The 15698-nt window shown below is 38.4% G+C and overlaps 1 protein-coding gene across 11 annotated transcripts in view; it reads left to right on the top strand.

Moving 5' to 3' along the window:
* Positions 1–15698, top strand: part of PHF21A (PHD finger protein 21A) — a 149207-nt gene that overhangs the window by 107034 nt on the left and 26475 nt on the right. For 10 of the 11 annotated variants that reach the window (XM_082059493.1, XM_082059490.1, XM_082059489.1 and 7 more), the window contains 8 exons: positions 2494–2694; positions 6391–6645; positions 8451–8537; positions 10772–11068; positions 12860–12958; positions 14057–14108; positions 14918–14997; positions 15430–15490. In XM_082059493.1, coding sequence (XP_081915619.1) covers positions 2494–2694; positions 6391–6645; positions 8451–8537; positions 10772–11068; positions 12860–12958; positions 14057–14108; positions 14918–14997; positions 15430–15490 — 1132 coding nt within the window. The remainder of the gene's footprint in view (positions 1–2493; positions 2695–6390; positions 6646–8450; positions 8538–10771; positions 11069–12859; positions 12959–14056; positions 14109–14917; positions 14998–15429; positions 15491–15698) is intronic. The other variant, XM_082059484.1, reaches the window with a different exon arrangement.

Below are 15698 nucleotides of genomic sequence, written 5' to 3'. Positions count from 1 at the left end.
GTGCTTCAGTCCTGTTTTTCTGCAGCTCTGCACACCGCGGTTCGGGCCCGGGGGTGGAACAGGCGGCGTGTGAATGCGATGTGACTCACCTCGCTCCTGCTCCCGTCCTCGCTGGCTCTCACCCCACCGTAGCAGGATGGCAGAGGAGTCCTCCCGCCTGCCTTTCGCTCTTTTTTTTCTATTTTTTTTCTTTTAATCCTTTCACTTATGTTCCTCCCATTGTAAAGAGCAAGACGGAAATGAATTCTTGGGCCATGGCTGCTTATTTCCTCAAGTTGGGGAAACAGTAGAAGAGCACCATTCTCAGTGAATTTCATACAGGCAGCTGTGGAAGACAAAAACTCCTTTCCTGTTCATGCCGGGTACAGTAATTCTTTAGCCTCCTGTGGAGTGGATGTGCAGTCCTTTTTTTGGCAGGTATTCCATAGGCTTGTTGCTTTATTTCCTCCCCTACTTTGCTCCATTCTCCTCCCCCTCAGTTTACTCTCTGGAAATGTTTTTTCAGCTCTTATATCTGCTTGCTGACACGGCACTTTGGTTTGCATGTTCACGTGGTTGATCTTTTCAGAAAGCAATTTAAAATGATTGTTCACTTATTACGTATACGAATGAGCTGATAGACACAGTCCATTTAAAACTATGTAAAATATCTGAATTAGAAAAATGCCTTTTACACTCCTATTATTTTCTCCTTGTTGTAGAAGGGAACAAACAATTTACAGCTTTTAGGCTTTGACAGCTTTTAGCACTTTTCTGAATGTGGTGTAGAACAGTTCTTTATGTCGCCCTCCATCACCAACTCCCGGGATTTTCAGTGGGTTTGGGCCTGTGTTTCCCTTGCCATTGGAGCTGAGCATTTGTCCCCAGCCAGAGCTGTGGGCTCTCTCCTTCTCCTGTACATCTCGAGTTGCCGAGCTCCGTCTTTTGCAAAAGGGTCAGTCGTGTGAGCTCGCACTTTTCAACCTTATGAAACAGGGGTGGGGTTTTTGTTGCTTGTATGCTTTATTTGGCTTTTTAAAGTTTCAGTTTTCAGACCTGCCAGTTTGGGACACTGTCCCTTTCGTCACCTTCTTCTGGGCTAGAGATACCCATTCAGATATGAGGCAGTGTGCGGTTTTAATTCATCACAAGCAAGATACTTGGAATCAAAAGTCTACAGTACGTCCACTAGAACTATGCAGAGAACAGATATTTTGTTAGCTCAAAATTTCATAATCCTGTGTGAAAGAAATTTGAGGGGAAAAAATTGTTTCAGTTGGTTGTAAAAAGCTGGTGTTTTGTTTGTTTTCCTCCATCTCTCTGGTTTGTACTTGATCTTAATAGTAATGCTTCAAAACAAAAATCAAAGCATTTGATATTGTCAGAATGTTTTTTTCTTTTCCTTTCTATGTAAGTGGAACTGTTTGGGGACCCCACTGTTAGCACTTGGCAGAGGTTTCCTCACCATTTCTGTTCCCACTAGAGCTTTGTCAGTTGAGCCCCCACTGCGTCTGTTGACTTCATTGTCCTCTTCCAAAGCCAACCTTGACATATGACTGTTCTGGAGTATACATACGCTCTTGATCAAGTGGGCTCCAGTATACATCTAAATCTTTTTAAAGCTAACCTGATTTGGAGGTGGTTAGAATATAGAAAAAAATGTCTGTTTCCTATCAGGCCCACGAAAGGTAAAAAAAGTCTTGTGATGTTTTCATCTTTGTCTACACTCAAGTATAACATGAACATAAATTGTGAATCCTTATTACCTGTGTGGTGACATGGTATTTTATCCTGCAGGTCACCTGGTACGCTCTTTAAATCTGTTGGGTTACTGTCTAAAGATACACAGTGGCCACCAGGAGAAGAAAGTTCTTTTGTATATAATTTCAAACTTTCATGGAAGCTATAATGTGATAGGAAGCCTTTAAGCTGGGAGAATTAAATGTGTGGCATTTCCTTCCCACATAGGTAGCCCTATCTGATTTTCTTTCAGGTGACAGTAGTACTGAACAGAATGACCACACATCCATGCCCTTCCTGTTCCCTACTTTGCACTCAAACTGGTTGTCTCTCCACTCAGTTCTGATGCCTGGTACAAAACTGTCATCCCCGTTATCATGAAGTCAGCCCTGAGGATTCAACCTGAAGTCATTTTCTGTTTAGGAATGATGCATGTTTGAAGGAATCAAAACCTCTGGAATGTGAATGCTAACACCTCTCAAGTGAAGATGGGTTAAGGAGGTCTTGCAATAGTTTCTGGTTGGGTTGAATTTTGTTGAGTGGGTTTCTGCAGGGACAGCAAGGTCACTCTGCTGGGCAGCAGTACTGCTCCTCTGTGGCCTATTTTGTCTGTTAGGTAACACCAATAATTTCCAAAAAGAGAAATCCAACTAAGCTTCTGAACCCTTCTTTACTTACATTAAATAAATGTAACTTTAGGTGTTATTATCTTCTCTAATATGTGCAGCTAAATAACTGTCATAATTTCTGGTTATGTTTTTGTTTATCTGGTAGAAAAGAGTGGTGGAACAACTCCGAAAGAATTTGATAGTGAAGCAGGAGCAGCCAGACAGTAAGTTTCAGATCCAGCCATTAGCACAGTCAGAAAACAAACTACAGACCCCACAGCCACAACCACTACAACAGCTACAGCAACATCACCATCAACAGCAGCAGCAGTCCACTGCACCCTCTCCTAACGTGATTGGATCACAGGTAAAAATTTCTACAATAATTCTTTTTCTTGCTAAAAGTGAAGTTCACTAAAAAAATCAAAGAAAAATGCAGAGAGAAAATTGCAAACTTTCACTTGTGCCTGTTAGTGTACCAATATGAATTTTTCTTCCTGTGCATATGCAGATATGAGTCTTGTGGGGGTTTTTTTGGCAGTATCCTTGTATCTCAATCAAAAAAGTTATGTAGTGTTTAAAAGTCAAATTATAACCTCACAGAAAAGAAGGGTAGTAATATCACCTTTCTTAAAAATAAATGAAGGTTTAGCAAATGAATCTGTCTTTTCCATAAGTGCATGAATGATTGTCCATACCCATTAGGTCCCAAGAAACAGTAAAGACTTTAAACACACTCTATGAGGTGTATGATTAAAATACTTTATTTTTAAAAGACTAACAGAGTGCCCACTGTATCTGTGAACAAAATATAAGAAAACAGTTCGCCCTTCTTTCTGTTTGGTTCTTTTAAAACAGGTGTAACTCATATCAAATAGTACCTGAGTTTGCAAGGATTCATCGAAAAGTGTGCAATGTTAATTGCAAAGTTCGAGTTTTAGAAAGTAGAGTCTTTATTGGGAAGGAAGGTACACTGAATTTCATTAGAGTGTACAATTACTGACATAATCCCAAAACTCACCAGAGGAAGTGGTCTGCTTCTACTGAGAGGGGAATTCCAGGTTTCTCCTGTTCTGATATTTAGAATCTGAAAAGTATGCTAATAAAACAAGTAGAAAGTGCAGGGAGGTGTTTTGTAAAAAGAAGTGTCTGTGAGGTCTTTTTTCCTGTTGATGAAATCTCAGCAGCTTGTGTTTACCTGGCTACGAGGATGACAGAATTCACCCATGACATTTACTTTATGCATGTCACAGTGAACGACAACCATAGCTTTGACCAGTTGTGATTCTTGTTTTCCCTTTTGCAAAGGGAAAGTTTTGCAAAGTAGAGGGGGGAGAAATGGTTGGGCTGTTAGTTCCCTCATTAACTCTGCAAGTTGGTTTGGATGCACTCTAAAAACATATTTGTGAGGCTTACATAATGGTATTTTTGAGAAAATAATATGGACAAAATGAAGCAAACTTAACTAAGGAAGTGACATTTCTGAGCAGCAACATCAAGATCAAAACTGAAACAGAACCAAGAACTAAATATTACTGTGTCTTAAAATTTGTATAGTCAACAATGGATCACTGTTTGCTGTATCATTGATCTCTGTTTTTCAGTGAGGAAACATGACTGCAAAGGCAGGTTTATGTGTTTCTCCCTGTTCCGCACTTTGCAATCATGCATTAACTTCCAGGTCATCTCTTGGGTCGTAAAAATTGAGGTTTTGTTCAAAGTTAAAGAGCCCTCTAGTGAAACAGTCAAAAAACTGCTACACCCTTCTGACTATCATTGGTACAGTTGTACTTGGAAAGTAATTACAAACTGAAAGGCAGGTCATCCTCTCATTTGAATTAGTAAGCCAGCTTTTATACTTAACACTTTTCTGGTTTAATTTATGTTGGCATAAATCTGGAGTAACCTCACTTCAGTACACATTTTGCATCTAGGGTTGTGCCTCTGTCCTGTTGCCCCTCAGTCTTTTTCAGCAAAGAAATGTTAAGTATTTTGTCTCTCTATAAGGTTTTTTTGGTGCTTACGTTAATAAATATTACATCTTTCAAGGTTATTTTGGGAGTAATTAAATTTTTGAATCAAGATATATATGCTGCCTTAATAGTGATATTTTAATATACTTACTGTAGTCCAGTAAGGACAGCTTTTTAAATTTTCATAAAGCACTAACTGCTAAAGTTCATATTATTGCAATGTTATTGTGTCAAATAATGCAGACTTTGAATGCCACTCCAGTATGAATTCATGCACTGAAAACTTTATATAATAGCCAAGGTATTTAATGCTCAGCGAAGTAACAGGGATATTCAAGCTCTGTGATCTGCTGACTGAAACTGTACTCTTGGTATTTACAGACTTACTAGAACCCCTTCAAAGAGTCACAGTCTTGTATTACAGGATTGATTACACTTTTCTTAAAAATGTTCATGGGTGAATGTAAAGCTTGTGAAAACGATACCCTGCTACATCTCAGTTTAAAAGCTTGAATAATGTTACTGCGTTAGGGGAATGGAGCCTCTTGCTTTGGTGAAGGTGCAGCAGAGGTCGATAACAAGCTCTTGAATCTCAGATAAAAAGTTAAGGGAATTGTTCATATTAAAACAAGGAAAAGTTAATTATGTCTGGATTTTGTATAAGTGTATAAAATTGAAGCATGAATGATCCTTTGATTTGGCATTATGCAGTGTCTGAATTTTTTTCATGCTTGTGCATAATTAACAATTAGGGGATATAATTTAAGCATTATTAAATTAGAGGTCTGGAGGTAAACTGCATTTTTGTCTAAGGAAATAATATTGGTGAAAATACTGAAGAATCCAATGGGAAATATATTTATATTATTTTACTAGAAAGAAGAGAAAGGTCTTGTGTGATTAAAATCGAGCAGTCTAAATCAGGCATGATCAGAACATGAAGAAGACTGCTCAGTCCTTGGTTCTCCATTTTTCCCTGTTGTATAGCCTAATGCTGACATCAGGAGGGAATGCTGATTATTTCATACTAAGAGCATTTCATCATGCCAATGACTGTTTCCAAGATGCGGTGCCATTGGTACAATGGATTTTTTATACCAAAGAGAAAAGAAATAAGCTCACTTGCCATTCTGTTGAGTGTCACTTGTCATGAAGTTTCTGTGCATATTGTGTTCTTGTTTTATATGGAGACTCTTTTGCCTTGTTGCCTTTTGAAGGAAATTCATAATTGTCCATTCCCCTTAACATCTTAGAAGACAGTACATTTTAAAACAAAACTGTGGGATTACAGTTGCTTTAACTTTGGAATTTGTGGCTGTAATGTATTCAGGCATTTCACATAAATGCTGGCGTTAAGTGATTCAAAACCACTCTCTCTAAAACAGGCCAAAAGCAATCATGGTGTCACTTGGATGTTCCAAAACCAGCCCATTCCACAGAATTTAAACATAATTGCCTGCAGCTGGACAGATTAACAGCCAGCTCTTGAAACTTCAGGGTAGCCCCACTGATATTCTTCAGAAAGGAAGTTAAGGGCTAAGTAACTATATATAGCTAAAAATGAAATTTGAGATACCCAAAATCAAAATACGTTTTTGATCTTAAAGAAACCGATTTATAAGTGATTTTTCCTTCTTCGTCTGATGGTGAGGATATCTCTAAATCAAAATTCCATTTGAAAATTTGAGTTTTAATTGGTGAGAATCTAGTTTGCTGGTGTATTTCATAAACCTCCACCTTATAGGTTTGATATTGACAGTACATGTTTGGAAGTAATATGAAACTAAAAGCTCCAAAAATGCGTATGCCACTGCTAACACCTGATTGTCATTTTTTCAGGAATTGGTTTTGAATCAATCTGTAATGCTGCAGGCTATCAAAATAAACCCAACAGGGGCCTCAAATGAGAATCCTTTCTAGCTATCCACTTTTCAGAGGCATAAGATAATGTGCTTGTCTGAACAGCAGGTAGATAGACTCAGTGCTGCCTTCTCTTTCTCTTACTGTCTATTGTTTCTGACTAACCAACCCACGTCCTGTCTGATACGACGTGTCTCTGTCTCTTACAGTGTATTTTCTGTTTCCCTTAGAAAACTGTAACTACAGCTTCTATGATCACCACTAAGACACTACCTCTCGTCTTGAAAGCAGCAACTGCGACCATGCCTGCCTCTGTTGTGGGTCAGAGACCTACCATTGCCATGGTTACTGCTATCAACAACAATCAGAAAGCAGTCCTCAGCACTGATGCGCAGAGTGCACCAGTCAACCTCCAGACAACAAATAAGGTCACTGGGCCAGGACCTGAGGCAGTCCAAATAGTGGCAAAAAACACAGTAACTTTGGTAAGCGTTTCATGTGTTTGCCCTGCAGATATGTGTGGGTTTGGTTTACAAGAGGGCCATAGGAATAAAAAAAAAACAAACACAACAACAACAAACAACAACAAACACACAAAAAACCAAAAAGTCAGGCTTTTGCACAGAAGGGAGAATAGTAGGGACATGTCATGAGTCTTCACTGCTTGGCATTGTTAAAATGATAGTCTTAAGAGAAAAGCATTTACTGTTTATGTGGGTTGTTATTACTGATTTGCTTTATAGATTTAAGTCAGCGCTATAGTCACCTCTGTAACCCCTGTTAGTAATTGTTAGTCATGGGGAAGTAATTATTGTTTTGCCCCCTACCTGATCTGTGTGGCTGTGTTCTGCAGAATTCCTCCTCTTTTCTTTGGTAAAGGAGATGTCAGAATTTCTTCATTTGATCAGTTTCAGTTTTCATCTTCAATTTTTTTGAGTCAATTTCTCTCGCTCCCTTTGTATGATAAAGTCACTTAACTCTACCCACTAGCATATCTTCACTCACCACTTTTTCATACACAGATCCTGTTTCTTTAAGCATATATTTTAAAAGTGCTTTGATTACATCACACAGTTTTTTCCAGAATAGTTAGCCACCTAGAAATAAAAACAGCAATTTTTGAAAATGGGGTTATATAGGCTTCTTGGTCTGGAGACCAGGCATTGTACAGCATCTTGACAGGGAAATTTTACTTCTGGAGTAAAGCCCAAGTCTTCGCTAAGCATAAATCCAATTTATCTTTATTAAGAAATACAGTTTAGTCATGCAAAAGGAAGTAGTTTTGCTTCCTAATGAAGCATATGTTTGCAATCAGAATAGAGAAAGCTATTTGAGTGGAGTTTTTTCTACTGTTCTCTTTTCCCATGTCATCCCTTGCACCACTGTCATCTGTCCTTTATGTCTGTGCTTCATTCCTTTGCTGAGTAACTTACTTAGGTTTGGGGAGGTGATTCTGTTTTAATAATAGTCCATGATTTATGTTTCTGTAGCAAATTTCATCAAAAATCTCAGAATATTTTCCTAAGCATTAATTAATTAATCAGTACAAGACCTTTATGAAGTAAATGGCAATGTTATGTGGGTGGACAGAAGTACAGAATGGTGGAAAATAACATGGACACAATTTCAGAGGATCTCACTGGGTACTCAGAGTAGCTAGTAGTGCTGTTCAGAGGTTAATTGTGTGACGGCTCCATCCAACTGATCTCAGTTACACAGGGAAGTACTTAGGATGTGTTAAAATCAGATCTGAAAAGTTTTAAATGAATGGCCTACTTTTGAAAATTTCAAGTTGTGTATTCAGAGTCCCTCATAGCACATTAATATTGCTAAAAGAGTTGTAACTTCCAAATCTTTTCTATTTGTGTGAGATGCTCTTTCCTTCTTCTATATGTCATTCAAAATGAAAGGACAATGATTCATGTAGCTGGATGTCAGTCTGTTATTATTTTCTGCCTGTTATAAAGCCAATTTTTAACTATTAAAACAAATGGGAATTTTCATTATCTTCAAACAAAATGGTTTTAGATTGCAGAGCACAGTAGTTAGTACAGTTGAACTAAAAGGAAAGATACCTTCAATTTATGAAGCAAGGTATGTAGGAACTGGAAAGTAAGATTAACTCTGTTTTTAATATTAATACATTTCTAATTAATAACCTGCTTCTGTGAAAAATTATTTACAGAGTGGAAAACTGGGGACATGAGGTTTGAAAATACATTCAGGATGTTGATTTTGGTGAACAATTTCAAAGCTATTTTCCTCTTACTGAACTCTTATGTTCTTACAGCAGGTTCAGGCTACGCCTCAACCCATAAAAGTGCCGCAGTTCATCCCTCCTCCCAGACTTACTCCTCGTCCAAATTTTCTTCCACAGGTGAGTGTGCAGAGAACAAGCAATAGAAGAACGAACTTAATTGTAGCATAGATAGGAGATACTTTCTATGAACATCATCTTTGTCAGTCTTTCTTGGTGATCTGTTGGAGGAGACAGTTCGTCCTCAACAGGTTTGCGGGTGATGCCAAATTTGAGGGTTCAGTCAATGCTCTTGAAGGCAGTGCTGATGTTCAGAGGGCCCTACACAGGACAGAGGAATAGGCCAGCAGGAATTTGTTGAGCTTCAGCATGGAAGAAAGCAGAGTCTTGCACCTGGACCAATCCCCTGCACAGATACAGGTTGGCTGGCTGGGAAGCAGCGCTGCTTAAAAGATCTTGGTTGACAACAGCTGAACTAGCGGTGTGCCCTGGCAGCAAAGCAGGCCAGCAGTATGTTGGGCTGTACCAACAGGACCACAGCTGATACATTGAGGGAAGAGATTATCCACCTTTCCTCAGCAATCATAAAACTGAATCTGATACACAGCATGAAGTTTTGGAGCCCCTGGTTGATAAATTTGAATGAATCGAGAGGGGGAAGGGCACTAAGGTAGCTGGGGAGCAGGAATATATGACCTGCAAGGGGAGGCTGAGGCATCTGGACCCATTCAGTTTGGAGAACGGGTTTTGGGAGCACCTTAACATCAGCCTTATTTCCAATATCAATAAGAAAATTAAGAAGGTGGAGACATAGGTGCTTGGTAGGAGAATTATAAACGATCATAAATTGGAACAGGGAAAGTATAGACTGCATATAAGGAAACAGTTCTCTCTTTGAGGACAATTAGGAGTGGAAGAGGCTTCCCAGAGACATTGTGGAAACTCTGTCCTTGGAGTTTTACAAGACCTATCTGAACAAAGCCCTGAGCAACCTGGTCTGCATTTAATGTTGGCCCTTCTTTGAGCAGGAGGTCAAATTAGAGACCTCCTGACCTGCCTCCCAACCTGCATGAGTCTGTGATTATGAAATTTGCATATGATGATCACGTATGATCCTACTTGCTTAAAATGAAATGAATCCGTGGAACAGGTGGCTGCAAAATCAGAGCGTCACCCAAGGCCTTAAATTGCTCTAATTGTTGTTTGCTGCTCACAAGCAAAAAAGGAAAAACAAGATGTCTCTAGATCGTTCTCAAGTATTTATGTGTTTCAACAGAGAGTGATCTCTGTTTGCAGCTGAGCAGTAAAACCTGTGTTTTGTCTTTTTTAATGGTTTGGGAAAGACACAGGTTTCTTCTTCATTAAATAAAACATCTATGAGGAATAATTTCATTTGTAAGAAAGATGTGGTGCCCTGAATAAAAGTCTTAAATTCTTTAAAAAAAGAAAAAAGGAAAGTATAGGCTGGTATCTTATTAAGATTTGGGGATGGTGAGATCTATTGGAATGTGACCTGGTTTTCCGTGATAAAATTCATTATGGAGTATTACAGGTGGATGGGACAATAAGAATCAAATAAGGAAAAATACTTTATTTTCAGAGTAATGTATTCTACTTCTGTACTCTCTAATGATGTGCTAAGTACAAACTTGTACAGATGGGCAAGAAATATGCAAGTATTAGTGGAATATTGAAAGATTCTTGTGGCTCTTTTCTTTCTTGTGAAAGGAGAAGAGAATGATAACTGCATTTACCTGTAGCCTTAAGCATTTCCAATGAGGGGTTGATGTATAATCTTGACAATATTTTTGCTTAGCAAGGTTGGTTTTGCAGGTGTCTAAATAATATATAGAGTTGATAAAGGTAACAGGGATTTGCTGAAAAAAATTAATTCTTTCTTTCAGGGCCCAGTCAATTGTTCATGATTTCTTGGAGGTTCAGTATAAAGCGTTGAGACACACTTTTAACATGAGAGCCTCAGCTATGCCTGTAAATATTGCATGAATTTTTTGGGTTGCAAAACCAATATGTTGATTTAGATAAAGATAAGGAACTTGGCAGTAAACATGCAATATAAATGTCTGTGCATCCAAATACTATTTCAGGGACAGTGACTGCATATGCAAATGTTATGGATAGGTTTTATGCAAGTGGGTTTGAAAATGTGGCTTTTCCTTCTCCTAGTATACTTAGAACACTATGCTAAAAATTACCTTCTATAAAAAAATCAAGCAACCTTCTTCAGATTATACAGGCTGAATTCGAAGACTTAGTAAAAAAGTTACATATTTAATAATATACATATCTGATATACTGACATAATAATACCTTTTTTTCTTTTTTTTTTTTTTTAGGTTCGACCTAAACCAGTTGCCCAAAATAACATTCCTATTGCCCCAGCACCTCCTCCAATGCTTGCAGCTCCTCAGCTTATTCAGAGGCCTGTGATGTTGACAACAAAATTCACACCCACCTCGTTACCTAACTCTCAGAACTCCATACATCCAGTTCGTGTAGTTAACGGGCAGACAGCAACCATAGCCAAAACTTTCCCTATGGCACAGCTCACCAGCATCGTGATAGCAGCACCAGGCACCAGGCTTGCTGGACCTCAGACTGTACAGATCAGCAAACCAAACGTTGAAAAACAGGTACAGATAAGGACATGTCCACTAATACAACGTGAACAGGGTTTATTGCTTTAATGTGCCGGTTTGGAGAGGATGACAATCATGGGGAAGTTTTCAGTGAGTACCATAGATATTCATGTTCCATCAACAGTACAACTTACAGAAAGACTTGCAACGCTTGGGATAGAAGTTGCCGTTTTCTTTAATGTGGGCCATTGGAGTATTTTTCTCATGCTTCAGTGTTTTTATGCTCCCTCTACTGTCTTAACTGCAGTATTCATAAGCAAGCTACATTGCAGGGCTGTACTAGTATCTTGTAGATGAAGTACAAACTGAAATCCGTGTTCATATCAAGGCTTTAAGAAACACTGGGAAAATATTTCCTGTGTTGCTGTTTTTCAAAGGGTGGCTACATGAAAGCCAAAATGACGCAAAATCGTTGGGGTATTTAATGTGATAAATGTAGCAATTTCTTCCTCATCTTGCAGTCTTGTGATTGGAGGCAAAATAGTCTTGCTCAGCTTCTGAAGACTGATAGTTCCCCATGACTAAATTGGATTGATTGAGTGGAAAGGAGACCCTCAGAAATAGAGAATTCTAGATGTTTAGTTTTCAAGTCTCTCTCCAGAGAAGACTTCTGTAAAATAAAACATGAGTTTAGTCAGTGTGGATTGGAACTGAGAGCCCTTGCTATTCAGTTCAAGTAAAGCAATCTTCTGTTTTGCTTTTAACTCTTCCATGTATTATGTCAGTAATAGTATAATATTGTGTACTATATAATACATTATCTATAACAGATAATATTTATGTAATTTATATAAACAATAATAGTGTATATTTCACTTACAACTCTTTCATAGATTATCAGGCCTTAGAGTTACCTTCTTCTCTTGAAGTCACCCATGGAGACTGTGAAAACCATGTGCATGAAAGATATTCTCATGCTCAGTTGTGCTTATGAATTCTCATGAGTAGGTTCTTCCATACCTCAAGGCTCTTCCACAAGTTACTCAGCAATGTGTGCCCTTTTTGTATGGTTTGAAGTTGTACTTCTACAATACTATACCTTTGATGCCTATTCCTTCTGATGCCAGCAACATTCATTTGCTCTTTGAATAATTATTGGCAATTCAACTGTTGAAAAACATACAGAAGAACGGTAGTGATTTAATAATACGTGAATTTTTCTGTAGATTTTCTCCATATCATGCAGGGGAAACGTTTGTCTCTCTGTAGCTTGCCTCGCTCAGTTTGTGGCCTCCACAGCAATGCTATGGGCTGAGGCATGTCATGCGGGGTTTGTGATACCATTGCAGAAGATTATGACTTCGGAAAAGAAAAAGGCTTCAAAAACGTCTGAGATTGTAGGAGTCAAGAGAGACAGTTTTTGAACCATTCGTAATTCTATGAAATACGAATATTGAGGAGTGAGAAGTACAAAATGCATGTGCCATGCAGAATGGTTTCTACCTGCAAGTCTTCCATGGGATGCTTTTTCTTAAAGTGTATGTTAGTTTTCTGGTACGGTGTAGTGATTTCTGTAATGGACTTAACTCTTAAGATTATTTTTATTGCTTGTGTGGCTGAGTGGGTTATGGGAATGGTGATAAGGCTGTTTCATCCTTTGTTAAAGAAAAACACTGTATTTAACCTTCCTCTCACATCAGATTCCTCAATTAAGTCTTTGTTAGTACGCTGCCAGCTTTAAACTGTTTTTCTCCTGTATCTGTGGAAGTATTTGTTTTGCTTTATTAGCCAAAGTAAAAAAAGTCATTCTTATCACTGAATGAGAGAAACACTGTTTCTTTTCAGACTATTAAGCCACATGTGGAAGCAGAAGAGAAGCAAACAGAAAGTCATACAGTTACTCCACCTGCTGCACCGAAGCCAAAACGAGAAGAAAATCCACAGGTATCGGAACACACCCAGAGCTTTCTTCTAAGAAAAAAAGGAAACACCCAGTCCTTCAGAAAACATTTTTCCCCTTCTGTTCACTCAAGACTGCTTAACTTTAACATTCCATACATTCCGGTTGAACAGCAGTAGTTGATAAGGCTACATAATGAGAAATCTAAATAAAAATAATGCATTGTGTTTTTCAGTCCTGGAATGCATTTGACTTCTGAGGCTTTTGTAAGTTAGAAGATCATAATTTCCCTCTAATGCTTCCTTCAACCAGGAGACTTAGATTACAGTCTTGATTTCCCTTTCTTTGAGGATTTAGACTTCTGGAGTTATTTTTAATGCTGGAGGAATGTCTTTATTGTGGCATTTTGCTTTATAAAATATTTCTGCTCTGGTGAGCAGGATGGAAAGAGTAATGTATGCTCACATATTTCCTGGGTTTTATTCCAGTTGGTTTTGCGGGGAAAGAGTGGCCAGAATGGCTGTTGCTTAAAGCCTTTTTGCCATGCAAAGCTTTGGAACTGATTACAGCTAAGTGCTCTACTACATTTGTTTTCGTAGATGGATTCAAACTGACTACTGTGTGAGCATTAACTGTTGTCAGTACAAATTCTGATGTTTACATGTCTGTGCACTTCCTGCATTAAAATTAGAATCCTTTAAGGGAGCCACAGCCCTTATCGAATGGCAAATGTAAACCAGAGTTTCTCCTTGTAGTTCACAATATATAGAGGATGATCTTCAACAAGCAATGTTTTGCTGGCAATTGAACTGTGTGATATTTACTAAGAACCAATCACATAGTTGGTTCAGTGCTGGACTGGAAGTAAAGAAACTGCTTTCTTGTTCCCAGCTCTGCCAACACTGTGATCTGGAGCAATTAGCATTTCCCTGTATCTCCACCTAGGTTCCCCTCTAGAAAATGGGACTATTGTCTATCCTCTGCAAAGCAACTTGACATATACTAATAAAAAGTGATTTCTAGAAACAAAGTATGACTAATAACATTTTTGGTGCTTAGTTACCTGTCAACTGACTTTAAAGGGCCTAAGCTCATCCTAATGGTTGGACTTGTCATGATTTTTTTTTTCTTCCCCCTCACAGAAACTTGCCTTCATGGTGTCTCTTGGACTAGTTACTCATGACCATCTGGAAGGTAGGAAGAATGTCTTAAGTTGGTTCTTGACCTTTTTTTATGATCATTCTGAACTGGAAGTACAGGTCCAAAATATTTCTATATTGAATGCACTATTTTCTTGCACCCAAGTACATTTTTGTATGTCTGTACTCTTGATCTAACTTAGTTTGCTGTGCATACTTTTTTATTCCTCATGTTACATTGAAACAAAACAGTTGCTTATGCAGAGGAGATCAGCAGTTGGGAAGAAAGTATATGGTCTGATGGGAGGAAAGAAATTTGTAACAATCTCATTGCTTCCTGGACAACCGCTGTATCTACAGTGGTACACCATGAATAATTTTGCTGTAACCGATGTCTAGATTTTTCATTTATTTCATGGGACTGTAATCTGTAGTGAATGAGTTAATAGATTGTAATTGGGTTTATCATTTAAACTCTTTAATCCTATACAGAGAAATACAGCTTAAAGTTTCAATGGCTTGCATATTTCTGTACTGTATTTAAAAGTATCAACAAGTTTACCATAAACCTTTCATTTTAGATCCCCGTTAAGCTGACCATGAGTTTAAATGTCTTAGTCGAGGAGTACTTGGCAAGAAGATGGTAATCATTTCGTTAGTTGAGCACTGTATTTTTGTATTCCTTGTCAGCTCCTAGTTTCCAAACCTTCAGAAATGAGAAGTATAACAAAGTTGCCTATATTCAGCATGATTTGTGTTCTGTAGAAATCTTCACAGCGCTCCTCACATGCAAAGTGAATTCAGAGGACTCTATATAATTTCTAAGACCCATTGTTTTCTAACCTGAATGCTTTGTTTTACAAGAAATCCAAAGTAAGCGACAAGAGAGGAAAAGAAGAACAACAGCAAATCCAGTGTACAGCGGAGCCGTTTTTGAGCCTGAGGTATTAAGTTTTTGCTGGGGGAAGCTGGTATTTTTGTTCTGATCTTGTGTGTCTTTCTGCCATGTTGCTACCTCCTAAGCTATCTTAGTCCTAACTCGACAGGCAAGCTATCATTTATAATTCAAAAGGCCATTGCAGATTTTTAAATAGTAAATAGATCAGGATGTTCTTCTAATACTTTCTGCCTTCTCCCATGTAAAGCTGACACTAAATGGCAGTGTGTTAGTCTTACCATTAGGTCAGCTTGCGTATCAGCCTGAAGCACTCCAGGTGTCTGAGTAGTGTAAAAAAGCCAACCTTCCTGAAGCTGTGCTTCAGAAAAGAGAACAGCCAGTAATCTCACTTAGTACTACTGTGCTCTTCCTCAGCTCTTGCATACAGTTGTTGCCAAAAAATGTAAGCCAACAAAAATTGTTTTATTCTTCCCTGCAGCGCAAGAAGAGTGCAGTCACGTACCTAAACAGCACAATGCATCCCGGGACACGTAAAAGAGGTGAGGTACACATAAACCTGTCTTCCTCTTGTATGCCTCTTCCTCCATCTTACATTTGCAGTCCCCTTGTTGATTTGAACAGCAAAACAAAGCAGGACTCTACAGTGCTTCATTTGTCCAGTAAATTTCCATGATAGACAAAGATCATGACTTGTAGGGATTAGCATAGCAGGTTTTATTAGGCAGCTCAGTGTTTCATTTCAGTTTC

Source organism: Streptopelia decaocto (genome assembly GCF_964273445.1).
Source record: "Streptopelia decaocto genome assembly, chromosome: 7".
NCBI lineage: Eukaryota > Metazoa > Chordata > Aves > Columbiformes > Columbidae > Streptopelia > Streptopelia decaocto.
Note: the sequence above shows the minus strand (reverse complement) of the source record. Positions and strands in the feature narration are given on the sequence as shown.